The following is a 14,852-nucleotide window of genomic DNA, read 5'->3' as shown; positions in this document are numbered from 1 at the left end:
AAAAAATAATTAGGTAAAAAGGTACTATTGCACATCCACTTGGGAAAAAGATATTGAAAGATGGATAATAACAAGGGTAGGCGAGCTTATAGAGGAATTGGGATCCTGAAGCATTTCTGGGAAGATTGTAAAATGGTGTGGACATTGAGGCAGAGCTCCTCAAACTGTTATACATAGGGTTATAGCTTTACTCCTATATACACCCAAGAGAATTCAAAACCCTCTGTCCACGGATGGCCACAGCTGCATTAGTCACCACAGTCCTCAAGTGCAAACAACACAACTGTATACCAACAGTTGAAAGGATAAACACGCTGGACTATTATTCAGTCATAAAAATGGAACTCTGATACTTGCTAAAAAACACGATGCTGGTACAGGGGGCTTGGAACTGGAGCAAGATTCTGTATGAGTCAAGGCCTGATACAAGAAGCCGGATACAAAAGGACAAACATTGTATTGGTCTACTAATTCAAGGTACTTAGAACATGTAACTTCCTAGAGACAGAGACAGAGAGTAATAGAGGTTAGCACAGGCTGAGGCAAGGAAGAAATGAGGAGCTGTTTATTTATTTGTCAGTTGTAGGGCTTGAGCTCTGGGCCTGGGCACTGTCCCTGAGCTCTTCAGCTCAAGGCTACTGGCCTAGCCCAGAGCCTGGGGGTTGTCCCTGAGCTCTTCAGCTCAAGGCTACCACCTACCCCTTGAGCCACAGCACCATTTCTGGTTTTCTAGTGGTTAATAGGAGATAAGAGTCTCACAGACTTTAGTGCCTGGGCTGGCTTTGAACCGTGATCCTTGGATCTCAGCTTCCTGAGTACCTAGGATTACAGGCATAAGCCTGTAATTTAATAGGCACCTAAGTTTCTGTTCTGGATGATGAAAAAGTTATTATGTGCATTTTGCCACAGTAAAAAATGAGTAACTAAATGTACTTTTAAAAGGATCTTCAGGTCATTACCATATGTAGAAAACACATTGACATGGTAAGTGGCAAGCCAGGTATGGTGGCCCAAGCCTATAATCCAAGCAACTGGAGGCCAAGGCAGGAGGATGGAGGTCAGCTAGGGCGACATGGTGAGATCTTGCCTCCAAACAAAACAAAACGACCACAAAAAAACAACAACCTACAACAAAGCAAGAAAGAAATGTGAAATGCTCGATGAGCTAATTGCTAATTATGCTGATTTGATCATTACACTGTTGTGCTGCACCCATAAAATATGTATCAGTATGTCAATTAAAACTTAAAAATTATCATTAACAATTAAAACCAATACAATTCTATAAAGAAAATTTATGACAACTCATATGGAATGATGGAGCTCTGATGACAGCTCTGATCCTGGCCTTTCCTCTCTTTGAGGGGAAGCAGTTAAAAGCAAGAGCTCTAAAAAATTACACTGGTCATTTCTTCTCCCTGCTCAGCTGGTGGCCTGTGGCATGTTTCTCGACCTCTCTATGTCTGTTTCCTCATAGTCTGACCATGTACCTGTAAGAGAAGTCTCAGGACAGTTCTAGTACCAAGGTGAAGCCTCATCCTCCATTTAGACATCATCTTCTCCAGGAAGCCTTCCCTGATGCCTCCTCTCCTGCTCTTGAATGCCCTTCCTCCTCACCCCTAGCATTCAGAATATCTCTTGATTCCTCTGGTGGACTTCTCTAGCTGGCAACACCTTTATCTTAGCAGCCTTGTCTTAACTGCTTCAAAGCAGAGCCGGGACTTGTATCTTCAAATCCCCAGGGCCCAGAACAGGTATAGCGTAGTGGTGATCAATGCACCATGGACAGAGAAGCAGCAGACAATGAAGACTGGAGCGGTAATGCCCACTCTGAGGCCTCTGCCTTCATTTGAAGGTTACGCAGTGTGTGTGTGTCTTAGAAAGTCACACAGCATCCTGTATGCAGGCACAGGTGTTATGAATCCGATGGAAAGAATCTAAAGAATGGAAGGAAGTCTCGGACATTGTCATGTCTTATCAAGGTTCTAATGTGCCCCTGCCTGACTGCATGCCAGTCTGGGTTTCTCTCATGAAGTATTCTCCCCGCGAGAACATGCCTGATGCCAGGTAGACAGGACAAGAGAAAACAGATGGGTCTTTTTATACTGCTTGGGTTTGATCTCCTGGAGACACAGCAGCTCAGAGACTCGGAGGACATGTCCGCCTCCAAGAACCCTGTGTTCTTGCTTTCCTTTCCCTTTTCAGCTCAAGCCCAGCCTTCCTCCGGCCTCTGCTGTGGAGCAGCTCACCCATGTGCTCACTCACCCAAGCAGATGGGCGGTTTGCCTGTCCAGCTGCCATCTGCTTTGCAGGTGCGGTGCTCTGAGCCACCCTTCAGGGAGAAGCCCTCCTGGCAGGAGTAGATGAGTGTGTAGCCCATGGAGGGCAAGTCCAGGGCTCCGACATTGGCATGAGTTGGCGTTTCTGGCTGCTTGCAGTGGTGGGCTGGGGAAGAGGAAAGGCATTGCAGGACCCGAGGGGGCGGAACCTTTAGGGGATCATTTCCTCCCCTGTCCTGCTCTTACATGGCTATCTCCTGCCTTCCCCTTCTAGGTCCTTCCAGGCCCAGTGTCCTCTTTCCTCATGCCATCCCCCTAACCCCTGTGGCTTCTGGCTTGGTCAGTTCTGGTGAACGTAAGCGGTCAGCTCTGTTTGGGATGGGAAAGTGGGAGGCCTTGCCATGGCAGCCTGGAGCAAGGGGATGTGGGTGACATTTGGGGTGGGGCCCGCACTCACGGACACAGTCAGGCGGTGTGCCACTCCAGGTCAGGTTGGGGAGGCAGGTCCTGGTGGTGGAGCCCTGAAGCAGGTAACCTTTCTGACAGCGGAACAGCACTGTGCTCCCAACCTGTGGAAGGGCAGACGGGCGTCATGGCCGCCCATCCGGCAGGCCTGTCACATGGCTACTTACTTCACGGTCCAACCCTTACCCATGCTATTGCCTCTGCCAGAAGCACCACTCTTCTCTGCCTGAGACTTTGAGGCAAAAACACCACTAGGCCCTGAGGTATATCAGTGCCCTACTGGATGGACTACACTGTGAATGAAACCCTGAGCCATTGTCTCCCCATATGTGAAGGATGTGTGTGTGTGTGTGTGTGTGTGTGTGTGTACACATGTGCTTGTATGACAATGGCTCTGGCATGCTGTGCCAGTGGGCTAGAACATTTTTATAAAATGTAAAACGCTAAGTCAAATTAAATTGTGTGTTTTTCTGTGCCCCATCCTGCCCGTCTTCCCTTCTCCCTGTGCTTCTTCTCTAAGACTGAGGCGTCATGATATCATGTGACCAGTGCCAGCCTGCCACTTGCAGGTTAGTCCCTGATCTTTTCTGGGGCTCTAGCTAATCTTACTGCCATAGAACCTTCTAATGTCCCTGCTTCCTTGACTCTGTTCAGAGTGTCCCATCCAGACTGCCCAAGAAGGCTCATTCTGAGAGGTGTGTGTAGATGTGTTTCTGCATCCTGACAGAATGGCCATCTGGTGGGCCTGACCTCCCCACCCCCACCCCACCCTGTGACCACTGCTGTCCCCACTCTGGGCCTGCTGGGTAGTATTCAAGGCAGAACATGGTCTCCCTCGTCAGCCTTGCTGGTATTGGTGGATGGCAAAGCCTCCCTGGCTCTGAAGGGAGCGTCAGTGGAGCATGGTTTTGAGAGGTTGTTTCTAGGTTGACCTCCCTCCCCTGTGCTGCCCCCTTGGAAGGACCCCGAGTCCTGACACTGACAGTAACCAGAAGGGGTGGGGTCACTGAGGTCCGGTCTTGGCTGACCTCATTACCTGGTAGCCCTGGGAATTGTTCTGTATCCCAAACTGTGGCATGCCAGGGTCCGCACACATGGTCAGCGTGGGATCTGCAGGGACAAAACAGAGAAGTAGGTCATGTAGTCCTTGATCTCTCACTCCTTCCTCCCATACTGAGAATCAGGCCTGGAAAGAGACCCGCCCCCCAGCTCCCCTACCTTCTGAGATCCCCTCTTGTCTCAGGGAGCCTGACTGTGGACGTGTTAACTCAGGAGTTGGCATTCCCCAGTGCCAGTGAGACCACTGGAGGCAGGCAAGGAAAACAAGCACCTTGGGCCCACCACCAGGCTGCCCATGGCTGGGATGCTGGCCCAGGCACCCTCTCACCTATACAGCTGGGCTGCGTGCCGCTCCATGTCCCATCAGATTGGCAAAATCTTCGTGGAGAGCCCACCAGCACGAGGGGGGGATGGCAGGAGTAGGACACGGATGACCTGTAGGAGAAGCCTCGGTCCTCTCTCCTCCCACGGGGAGGAACACCAGGATCTCCGCAGAACACAGCTGGAAGCGGGGAGAATGGAGGGCCCAGCTCCATTGTCTGAACCCAGTCTTACCCCCTGGCCTACCTCTGCATTTGTTTTTTTTTTTTTTTTGTCTTTGTTCCTGGGATGATGGAGAAGGAATCTCATGAGCTTTTATGCCCAAGCTGGCCTCTAACTATGATCCTCCCATCTTTGTCTCACAAAGAACTAGGATCATCGGCTTAAGCCAACACACACACACACACACACACACACACACACACACACACACACTCTCTCTCTCTCTCTCTCTCTCTCTCTCTCTCTCACACACACATTGCTTAAGTTATTTTAAAAAATAAGACCTCATGCTGGGCGTGGTGGCTTATGTCTGTAATCTAGCTACTTAGGAGTCTGAGATCTGAGGATCACAGTTCAAAGCCAGCCTGGGCACTAAAGTCCTGAGTCTCTTATCTCCAATTAACCATCAGAAAACAGGAAGTGGTGCTGCGGCTCAAGGGGTAGGTGGTAGCCTTGAGCTGAAGAGCATAGGGAAAGTGCCCAGGGCCCAGAGTTCAAGTCCCACAACCAACAAAATAAACAAACAAACAAAAACAAGGATTCCATGATTGTGTCTGGGGCCAGTCTCAGGCTACTGTCTTTTTACCTATATCTCCTTCGTAGCTAGAATTACAAGATGCTATCACTATAACCAGTTTGTTGGATGAGCTAGGGGTCTTCACAGCTTCTTTTGCTTGGACTGGCCTGGAACCTTTAACCCCTCAATCTCTGGCCCCCCAAGTCACTGGGAGAACAGCACAGTCCACTAACATGCAGGAAGCACTACTCCTTCTGGAAAACTTGTATTGGTTTCTTAGGGGAATTTTCAAAGGTTTGAGTATGTTCTCCACTTGACATGTGCTGTTAAATTTCTTCCAAAAGAGTTCCATTTACACCCTGGTCAAGTTCATATCACAGAATGTCATTAAAAATTCAGTACCAGTCAGGCATTGGTGGCTCATGCCTGTAGCCCTAGCTACTCAAGAGGCTGAGATCTGAAGACTGAAATTCAAAGCCAGACCAGGCAGGAAAGTCCACGAGACTCTTATCGCCAATTAACCACCAAAAACCCAACAGTAGCACTGTGGCTCAAGTGTTAGAACACTAGCCTTGAGAAAAAAAAAAATCTCAGGGACAGCACATATGAAAAAAAAATAAAAGTTCACTATGATAACAATACAACCAAGAATCACAGGGTCCTAAAATTCAGTGGGTATGGGAGTCTAAGAGACTAATTAGAAGTCAATTTAAAACCTAGCTAATCAGAAATGACCATATCTAGGAAGGGGAACAAAGGCTGTTTAGGGAACAAAGGCTGGCAAGGCAAGGAGCAGCTCAGCCTTTCTAATTAGCAATGGGAGGCCAATTATTAAATAATGAGCTATCTCTTGAAACTTCTCAGACCTATAGATATTTCAAAAACAATTAGAAGGGTGTGAGTCAGGAAACATCCTCACAGATTCAAATGTAAGTTGAATCTCTCTCTCTCTCTCTCTCTCTCTCTCTCTCTCTCTCTCTCTCTCTCTCTTTCTCTCCTTCTTTTTGCTGGCACCAGGCATGAACTAGGGCCTTGCATTCTTGCCCAGCCTTCTTGTTCACAGCTGATATTCTATCATGCGGAGATGGGGTCTCCAGAAAAGTCTGAGTTTTTTTTTTTTTTATTGGGGAAGACTGGCTTTGAACTGGTATCCTCCACATCTCAGCATCCTAAGTAGCTAGAATTACAGGCATGAGCTATCCGGTAGGCTGAGGTTAGGATTTTTTTTTCAGGCAATTGGGCAGCCTATGTCAGGAAATGCAGATTTGCTGCTCACTGGCCCAGCACTGTCTCTCTGAGAACTTAACCACGGGAGAGAGTGCATGTCATTTCAGGGATATTTATGATAGAGATGTTTTTAAACACAAATTGGGGATAAGCCAAATTCATCCCCAGTAAGCGAAGGATAAACAAAGTGTGATGTGAGGTCTACAACGGGCATTTTTTAAAGGCATTATAAATGTTGATGCATGGGACAGTGTGTGCTGATGGGGGTTTGGTGGCCTGTCAATGAATTCATCATGCAATACCATGTACAGCACAATCTACTGTCATTAATAAAAGCCTGCACATATGTGGCTAGACATACAAACATGCATCATGACCCACAAAAGAGGCAGAGTGCCATGGTTATCTTTGGAAAGTCTTATTTTCTCTTTGTACTTTATAATATGGTACATTGTGTGTGTGTGTGTGTGTGTGTGTGTGTGCATGTGTGTGTGTGTGTGTGTGTGTGTGTGTGTGTGCTGTACTGGGGCTTGAACTCAAGGCCTGACACTATCCCTCAGCTTTGTCCCTCTACCACTTGAGCCACAGTTCCACTCCAGCTTTTTCCTTTTTAATTGAAGATAAGAGTCACACAGATTTCCTGACTAGGGTGGCTTCAAACTACAATGCTCACACTCAAACTCCTGTGTGGTTAGGATCACAGGCACGAGCCACATGTGCCAGGCGTGACATTTTCTTTTTATAATAACCACAATTCATTTCATGGGCGTGTGTTAAAGAACACATGTGCTGGGTAAGAACCTGTGCCTCACACACGCTAAGCACACTTTCTACTACTGAGCCACATCCCCAGCCCACACACTTCTTTGTTAACAAAGCAGGCCAGCTACTTCTCAAGGGGAGAAATGAGACTGGTGCATCCAGACAATCCTGACACTTAAGAGGTGTTAACGTGAACCACTCGCCTGTGTCTACTTTGGAGCAAATTTACAGAGGTACCTAGACAGTAGCAGGAGTGTGTGGATAGTTTTCTACAGAATATACAAATGCCAAGCAGGAAGGAAAAAAAAACCAAACAGGCCCTACTGTCTGCACAAACCAGAAGCATTAAGACAACCTTCTAGAATCCATTCTCCAGGACTGTCAGGAACCCTACAGCCTGCTTCTCTCTGAGGACCTCAGTTTGAAACCAGCCCTGGAGTAGACTTGGGCTCATCAGAACTAGGCCCAGTGGTACCCATAGTCTTTTCACCAGAAAACTACAGATCCTAGAACTCTTTTCCATGTGAAGAAAGATACTTTTCCAGCACTGGATATCTTCAGAACTAGTTAATCATCAGCTCAAGAAACCCCTTCCTCTCTCTGGCTTCATCTCCTTCCACTGGGACCCCAGACTGTCTAAAACCAGGGTTCAATTAAGGTATGCCCATCATCTTCTTTTCAACTTCTTTCTTTACCACTGTCCTGAGGAAGCTCTTCTCTGACTTGGGTTGTGGTCTGCTTCTTCTGGGCCTTTCAGCAGCAGAGTCCTGAGGAGGAAAGGAAGGAGCCACAGCGCAGGATGTACCCAAAGCCCTTGAAAGCCACTTACGAAAGCACTGAGGCAGCTCTCCAGTCCAGGATCCATTTCCCTCACAGGTGAGCACTGCGGGCAAGGACAGCTGGTATCCCTCCAGGCAGGCATAAGTCACGCTCGAGCCCCACATGAAGTCAGAACCCACCACTTTCCCATTGGGGACAAGCTGAGGGGGCTTGCACATGATAGCTGGGGTGGGGAGAGACAAAAGGAGACTTAGAGCTCTGGAGAAACCATCCTGGGTGATGCCTACTGCTGTCTACCTTGAACTGCCTGGTACTCAGCCAAGCAGGAAGAACCAAAGAGAACCTCTTACTATGGTGGTTCTGATCTTTTTTGTACTTTATCATGAGCCCCCTGAAGGGTGGCAACCCTATCCTCTCTTGGCATGGCCCCCTTCGATGCTTGAGGCCCAAGCCCTACCTTAGTACCTCCTCAGGACCAGTCCTCACACTGTACACTCTTGGTAAGACATTAGAGCTTGCCCTTGTCACCTCCTCCTATGCCCACCCATTTGTGTCTCTTCTTTAGCTTTCTGTCTATGTCTTCAACCCTGAGGCACACCTTTACAGACTGGCTTGGTTCCATTCCACGTCCGGTCCTTGGTGCAGCTCAGCACGGACACCCTGTGTGACTCCATCGTGTAGCCAGGGACACACTGGAACGTCACGGTTTTGTTGTATCTGAAGTCATTGCCCAGCCGGACACCATTGGCTGGAATCCCAGGGTCACCGCAGTTGATGACTGGGGTAAGAGAGACTCAGAATTGTTCACTCACAGCTGGACCCCATTTCTTTTCAGCATTCCAATGTTATAACTACTGTTCCCCACACCCATCCAAGACAGAACACCTTCAGATCAGGGAGGTGGGTCCTTACTGACCCCCACGGGCACTGCCCATTCAAAAGTTGGCAAAGTCAGTGCTTCGTGCCTCACCCTCCCCACAAACCTTAAACACCCCATAAACCTGAGCTAAACTATGAAGAACACCCCTATTCAGATGTGTCCCAGTGAGATAAGTACCTACAGGACTTGGCTGCTAAATGAGGTCCAGTAGAAGTGGGGGTTTCTGGATTGAAGTGCCTAAGATATGTTAATAGACCACAGAAGACAGTGTGATCACCTCCACAGTAGACTCGTCAGTCCAGAGCATAGTTTTATAAGCTGTGCAATGGTCCCATGTCTGTTATGATATCAAGCGAGGGTGGGTTGGATAAGCTATGGTCTCAAAACAAAAGCAAAAATGACAAGGGATTGCAGATGAATCTTGAAATCACAGACTGGACTTTGAAAAGGAGGATGATGTCATATTCTGTCAACCCAGCTACTCCCTCCATCCATGCCCCATAGGGCCTGGCTTTCCAAGGGAAAGGCTAGAGGTATTTTTGAGAAGAGCAAGAGCAGGGAGCTTCAGACTCTACTCACTGCTCAGAGGAACAAGGCCGGGGTGGGAAAGCCCAAGGAAGAGAGGAAATAATGGGTGGGCGGTGGCAGCAGCTTTAGAATGGGAAAGAACAAGAACAACAACTAAAAAAAACAAAACAAAATGAACAAAAAACAACAATCCTGCTAAGCCCTGGGATTTTTTCCCTAAAAGAAAAAGAAAAGCCCAAGGAAGCAGCTAGAGTTTGGGGCATGACTGACATAGTTACTCAACTGCTCTAAGATGCAGACCTGTTATACATAAAATAGATCACCAGTAGCTACTTGGTGGGTTATGGTGAGACTTCCACAACACATGCACATGAGATGGAGCACTTAACTCAGTGACTGTCACTCAGCACATGGATCATGTATGGTATGGATCGTATTCAGGCTCATGTCTTGGTGTCTCCCGTGGAGGGGTCAATGTCCTGAGTCAGGGCTTGCCTCAGTGCCAAGAAGACCTGGCTCTCACCTGTGCACTCTGGGTCGCTGCCTGTCCAGGTGCCATTGACCGAGCAGTGTCGGCTGAGCAGGCCTGTGGCATAGTAGCCTTCCCGACACTCATAGACGATGGAGCTGGAGAAAACCAGGCCGTCACTGAACACAACTTGGGCATTGCTTGGAGTCCCGGGGTTCCCACAAGAGATCACTACGAAGCCAGAGAGTGAATTATTTACCATAACAAGTCAACATACTTTTATTGTTAATTTTTTGGGGGGAAGATTGGCGGGGGGAATACTGGGGCCTTGTGCTTGCCAAGCAAGTACTTGATTCATGACTCCAGCCTTTATGACTTTTTAATTTATTTTCTAGTCAGGGCTTATTGCTTCTGCCTTGGACTAACAGTGATTCTACTACTTACCCTCCCTGTATAACTGTGATTATAGGAACGTATCAGCATGGCTGGCTTGATTTTATTTAAAAATTTTGTAAATAATAGTGTTTTCATTGGTTATTTGAGAAGAGACTATTTTTTTATTATCACACCTAAGATTTTACACAATTGCCATCAAATATTCCAAGAATGTTTAAGGTTTCTCAATTATTGCATTTTTTTGATAGTTGATTTGTTTGAATCAGGATTCCTAATAAGGCTGTGACACTCGGTTGGTGTATCTCTAAGACTCTGAATTCAGGGATTATGGTTTTGTCTCCTATATTTGTTACAGAAATCAGGGCATGCATCCTGCAGAACTCTCCATCTTCTGGATTTTGTGTCAGGGAGGTATTGTGGAATTTGTTTCTCAGTTTCCTGTCATTCTACTTTTTGGCATGACTGCTTTAGGTGGTTGGGTGTCTTTCCTATTGCATTGTATCAGGAGGCACAGGATGTCTCCTTGTTTACTGCTGATCAGTGCGGGCAGGCTCCCCGTCTTTGGTATTACAAGAGTCCCATTAAGTTCTCACTTAATGGTTTTAGCAATACTTGATGAACATTGGTCAGGTTCTCTATTAGAAAATGGTGATATTCTAATTCTATCATTCTTTTTGTATTAGCTATAATTAAGGAAATTTCTCATCATCGAGTATATTTGCTTTCCTTAAATGCAATGCATACAGGAAAGCTAGATAATGCTTGACTCTTTCCCTTTCTTAAAAAAAAAATACACCATGCCTGTAATTCTAGCTACTCAGGAGGCTGAGATCCGAGGATTGCAGTTCAAAGCCAGCCCAGGAACTGAAGTGTGTGAGACTCTTATCTCCAATCAACCACCAGAAAGCTGGAAGTGGCACGGAGGCTCAAGTGGTAGAGTACTAGCCTTGAGCTGAATTGCTCAGGGACAGTACCCAGGCCCAGAGTTCAAGCATCACAACTGACAAACAACAACAACAACAACAAAAACTAAAAGGGTAATGAGTTCCTAACAAGTTCTAAAGGTGACCAATGAGTTTACTTATTAAACTCATTGCTTTAAACTCACTTACCATGTTGCCATCCATTACCATTCTTAGCCCCTCTTTGGCCAGTGGGAGCTGCTTCAAGTCAGCTCCTGAGCTCCTTCACATGACTCCAGTTATCTTTGGTGGATTCCCTGCTACAGAGGTTCCCGAGCCCCTGCTTATCTTGTCTATTCCCTGCCTAAGCCCTGGAGTCAGTCAGCCATTTCTCCACAGAACCTGATTCCTTTTAATGGAGGATGGATTTGGAGACCTCAGTCTAAGCATTGAGAGTTCTTATTAGTCATCCATTCTGAGTAGTCATCCATTCTAGACTCCAGAAAGCTAGGAAAAATAGCTTTCAAAATCGCAAACACATTGTTTATGTTGGTTTCACCTCAAATTTAGGGTTAGATTTTCCCTTAATTTCTTCTTCTTTTTTTTTGCCAGTCCTGGGCTTGAGCTCAGGGCCTGAGCACTGTCCTTGGACTTTCTCAAGGCTAGAGCTCTACCACTTGAGCCTCAGCACCACTTCCGGCTTTTTTCTATGTATGTGGTACCAAGGAATCGAACCTGGGTCTTCATGCATGCTAGGCAAGCACTTTAACCACTAGGCCAAACTCTCGGCCCCTTAATTTCTTTTTTTAGATTAGAACTCCTTGATGCTGAAAATCTTGGTCTTTACTGTCAGTAAAGAATTTGTATTTATTTCTGTCCATGTGTACTATGATATTGCATAGTAATACTTTCAGCATAGTAATATCAATATTGTTACTAACTATATGATTGCTGAAAAGAGTTCAAGGATTCTTTGTAGGTTTTTTTGCCCTTAGATTCTATCCATAGTCAAATTCCACTTCTTCAATCAACTGAAATAGTTCTCTGGGCTATTAAATCACCAACTCAATGTGTTTTCTCTCATATGTGGATCTTAGATCCAAAATATAACCTCCCATATAAATACACATGAAGGCATACGTATATATATATATATATATATATATATATTGACTCAAGTTATGTTTATATAGCTGACTAAAGTATGTGATGTAACCTACCCCTCTGAACAATTAAGGTTTGACAAAATGAATATCAGGAAGCTGAAACATGTTTTGAGTTGGGGGGGATAGTTGAAGGGATGTGGACAAATAGAAACAGGAATGGTGGACAAATAACAATCCTAATCCTCAATATATGTACATGAAAAAGGAAGGCAATTGGAAGGAGATAAGAATGTACTGTGCATATAGAGGCACATGTTTAATTGTAAGTCATTTGTACAACCACCTGAAGATAAAAAATAATAAATTCTCCCTGACTAGGAGAGTGTTATATAGGCTGTACTTCTCGAAGAGAGACTTGGAGACCAGTTGCAAAAAGTTGGCTCTGGAGAGAGATATTTAAAAACAGACCCTTCCCTCAAGATATTTAGAAGTATATGGGTGAGTACAGTTTCTCTATTGGTGCAGTCTCACAAAATATCAATGAAGGCCTAGACTATTAAAGGTTTTTTTTTAAATACTGAATTTGCATTTCCTTTGGTACTTTGAACACTTGTTTCACAGTCCCTTCCCTTTGAGAGTAAGCTCTGGATTGGATAGGTTGTCTTCTCCAGTCTGTCCAGGCTGCTATAACGTAATATGAAAGACTGGGTGGCATGTACACAACAGAAGTTTACTCTCACAGTGCTGGGGGCTGGGAAGCCAAGGATGAAGGGACTCACAGTCCATGTCAGGTGAGACTCTGTTTTCTGGTTCATGGATGATGCCTCCTTGCTGGGTCCTCACATGACAGGGGCACTAATACCATTCTGCTCTGGTCACCTGATCACATCCCAAAGGTCCCACCTCCTAATACCATCTCTTGTCACCTTTGTGATTGGATTTTACCAAATGAATTGTGGCATTCAGATCACAGAAGGGTGTCTGTCTTCTTCACTAATGCATTTCCATCACCAACAATAGCATTTAGCACATAGTGGTTAAATGAAACTATATGAGAAATGTATGAAATGATGGGTTAAGTTTAGTCTTTTTGGTTTCTTTTCTTACTCTGTGAAGTAGGAATATGTCATCTTTGGATGACTGATGGAAATGAATAAAAGTTTTATGTTAGCACCCACTCCACACCAAATCAAGGGGTTGGGTGTGGGGCATAGATGATGATTTTCTCTGAGAACAAGTTCTTAGAGGCTGGAATGGGAGGAGGATGATAACACCAGGGTGGAGCAAAGGGGAGAAGCAGAATGATCACATACATTACCTCCACACTCAGGCTGCAAGCCACTCCAGGAGCCATTGGCTTGGCACATCCGTTCTGACGATCCCCGGAGCACATGGCCAGCTTCACAGCTGAAGCGCATCAGACTGCCTGTGGCAAAGCTGTCCCCCAGTCGGATGCCATGGGCTGGGATCCCAGGGTCACCACAAGCACCTGTACTTGTTCCTGTTGGGCAGAATCAAAGAAATCATGGTTCATGCATGGTAGAAAATGGAATGGATGACTGGGAGAGAGAAAGATGGGGCTGTGGCTAAGGAGAAGCAATATCGAGCATTGAACCCAGGGAATGAACTGAGTAGACAGGCACTCTACCATGTGTGCCACATCCCCAGCCTGCACATGGCAGTTCTTTATATCAACAGAGGTGGTGACACTGGAGATGGGGACAATAAACATCCTGAAGTGTGGTTCAACCTCCTGGAATGTTTGCATGTTCATCATAGTCCAGGAGCTGATGGCTCAAGGATTCCAGCAATTTTGTTATAATGTCTGGTTCTACCAATTACACAGAATAAGGCTCAAAAATTGGACTCAGAACTTAAGGAGTAACAGGAGATGATGTTGTAAAAGGCAACTTGGGTAAAGTTTCAGGAAAGAAGAAATTAAATCTTTGTCCACTGGTGCATACCTAGAGTTCCTTCTTGATAGCCTGTTTTTCTGTTCTAAGGCATTTAAGGTTCATTCATTCTTTAGCTTTCACATTAGAGGATTCATTCTGTCCCCAGAGATCTGTAGGAAAGCTCAATTTATTGTTCTGGTCGCATAAGTGCCTATCATCTCTGATGGATATATGAGAGATAAGACACTAAGTATTCTATAGACTATTACATATCACAGATTGAACAGTGAAACCCATGTCCTTTAGTGAATGGACATTGCCTCCTTCTGAAGGTTCCTTGCGTTCTCATGCTCTCAAGGTGACCTCTTGCTTTTAGTCTCTCTTAAGGATTTTGATGCTGTCAAGGAAGACTCTCCACACATTCTGGATGATTACTTAGGGGGTCACAAAATAACTATAGGTCACCTAGTTGGGTTTTGGAGGAATACTGGCTTAGTTCTTTATCCTGGTCAATAATCATCTTTGTCATATTTTCCTGTCTAACACAACTCAAGTGAAAGGAGATTATACTTTGGGAGGGAAGAGACCTTCAGTTCATGCTAGGGATGGGGAGTGTCAGAATGGCTATATAGTCAATCTTAAATACTAACGGACAGAAAGTACATGAAGCTTTCTTCTGGTTTCTTCTCAACCTACTCTTCATATTCCTTTCCATGGAGAATTAGATCTCCCAGGCAGATTACACAGACTTTAAGAACATTGGTAAGCTAATGTTTTGGAGAAGAATCGAGAAGGAAGAGTATACAAATATGTACTGGGTCCCTTTCCTCTTCAGAATGCTATTTCCCTTTCCTGCGGGCACTGGGTATACCCAGGCACTGCTGTGCACTTCCTGCTTCATTTCCTCCATAAGTCCAAGAGAAACAAGTGCACACTTTGCAGGCCTCCCTCTGGTCAAGCTAAAGGAATCTTCACAGCTCATATGCAAATCTGTTCACTTTGTTAGTTAGGTGATTAATGAGACTAGCAGGGACGAGAGGCCCA

General features: G+C 45.6%; 1 protein-coding gene across 3 annotated transcripts in view; it reads right to left on the bottom strand.

Moving 5' to 3' along the window:
* Csmd2 (CUB and Sushi multiple domains 2) overlaps nucleotides 1–14,852 on the bottom strand; it is a 501,465-nt gene that overhangs the window by 10,498 nt on the left and 476,115 nt on the right. For all 3 annotated transcript variants that reach the window (XM_090335284.1, XM_090335282.1, XM_090335283.1), the window contains 8 exons: nucleotides 13,232–13,414; nucleotides 9,564–9,740; nucleotides 8,231–8,410; nucleotides 7,682–7,855; nucleotides 4,132–4,305; nucleotides 3,781–3,854; nucleotides 2,737–2,848; nucleotides 2,266–2,445 (listed from right to left, as the gene is read on the bottom strand). In XM_090335284.1, coding sequence (XP_090191410.1) covers nucleotides 2,266–2,445; nucleotides 2,737–2,848; nucleotides 3,781–3,854; nucleotides 4,132–4,305; nucleotides 7,682–7,855; nucleotides 8,231–8,410; nucleotides 9,564–9,740; nucleotides 13,232–13,414 — 1,254 coding nt within the window. The remainder of the gene's footprint in view (nucleotides 1–2,265; nucleotides 2,446–2,736; nucleotides 2,849–3,780; nucleotides 3,855–4,131; nucleotides 4,306–7,681; nucleotides 7,856–8,230; nucleotides 8,411–9,563; nucleotides 9,741–13,231; nucleotides 13,415–14,852) is intronic.

The sequence above is a fragment of the Megascapheus bottae genome, chromosome 6, assembly GCF_031878675.1.
Source record: "Megascapheus bottae isolate mThoBot1 chromosome 6, mThoBot2.hap1, whole genome shotgun sequence".
NCBI lineage: Eukaryota > Metazoa > Chordata > Mammalia > Rodentia > Geomyidae > Megascapheus > Megascapheus bottae.
This window is presented reverse-complemented; position numbering and strand designations above follow the sequence as displayed.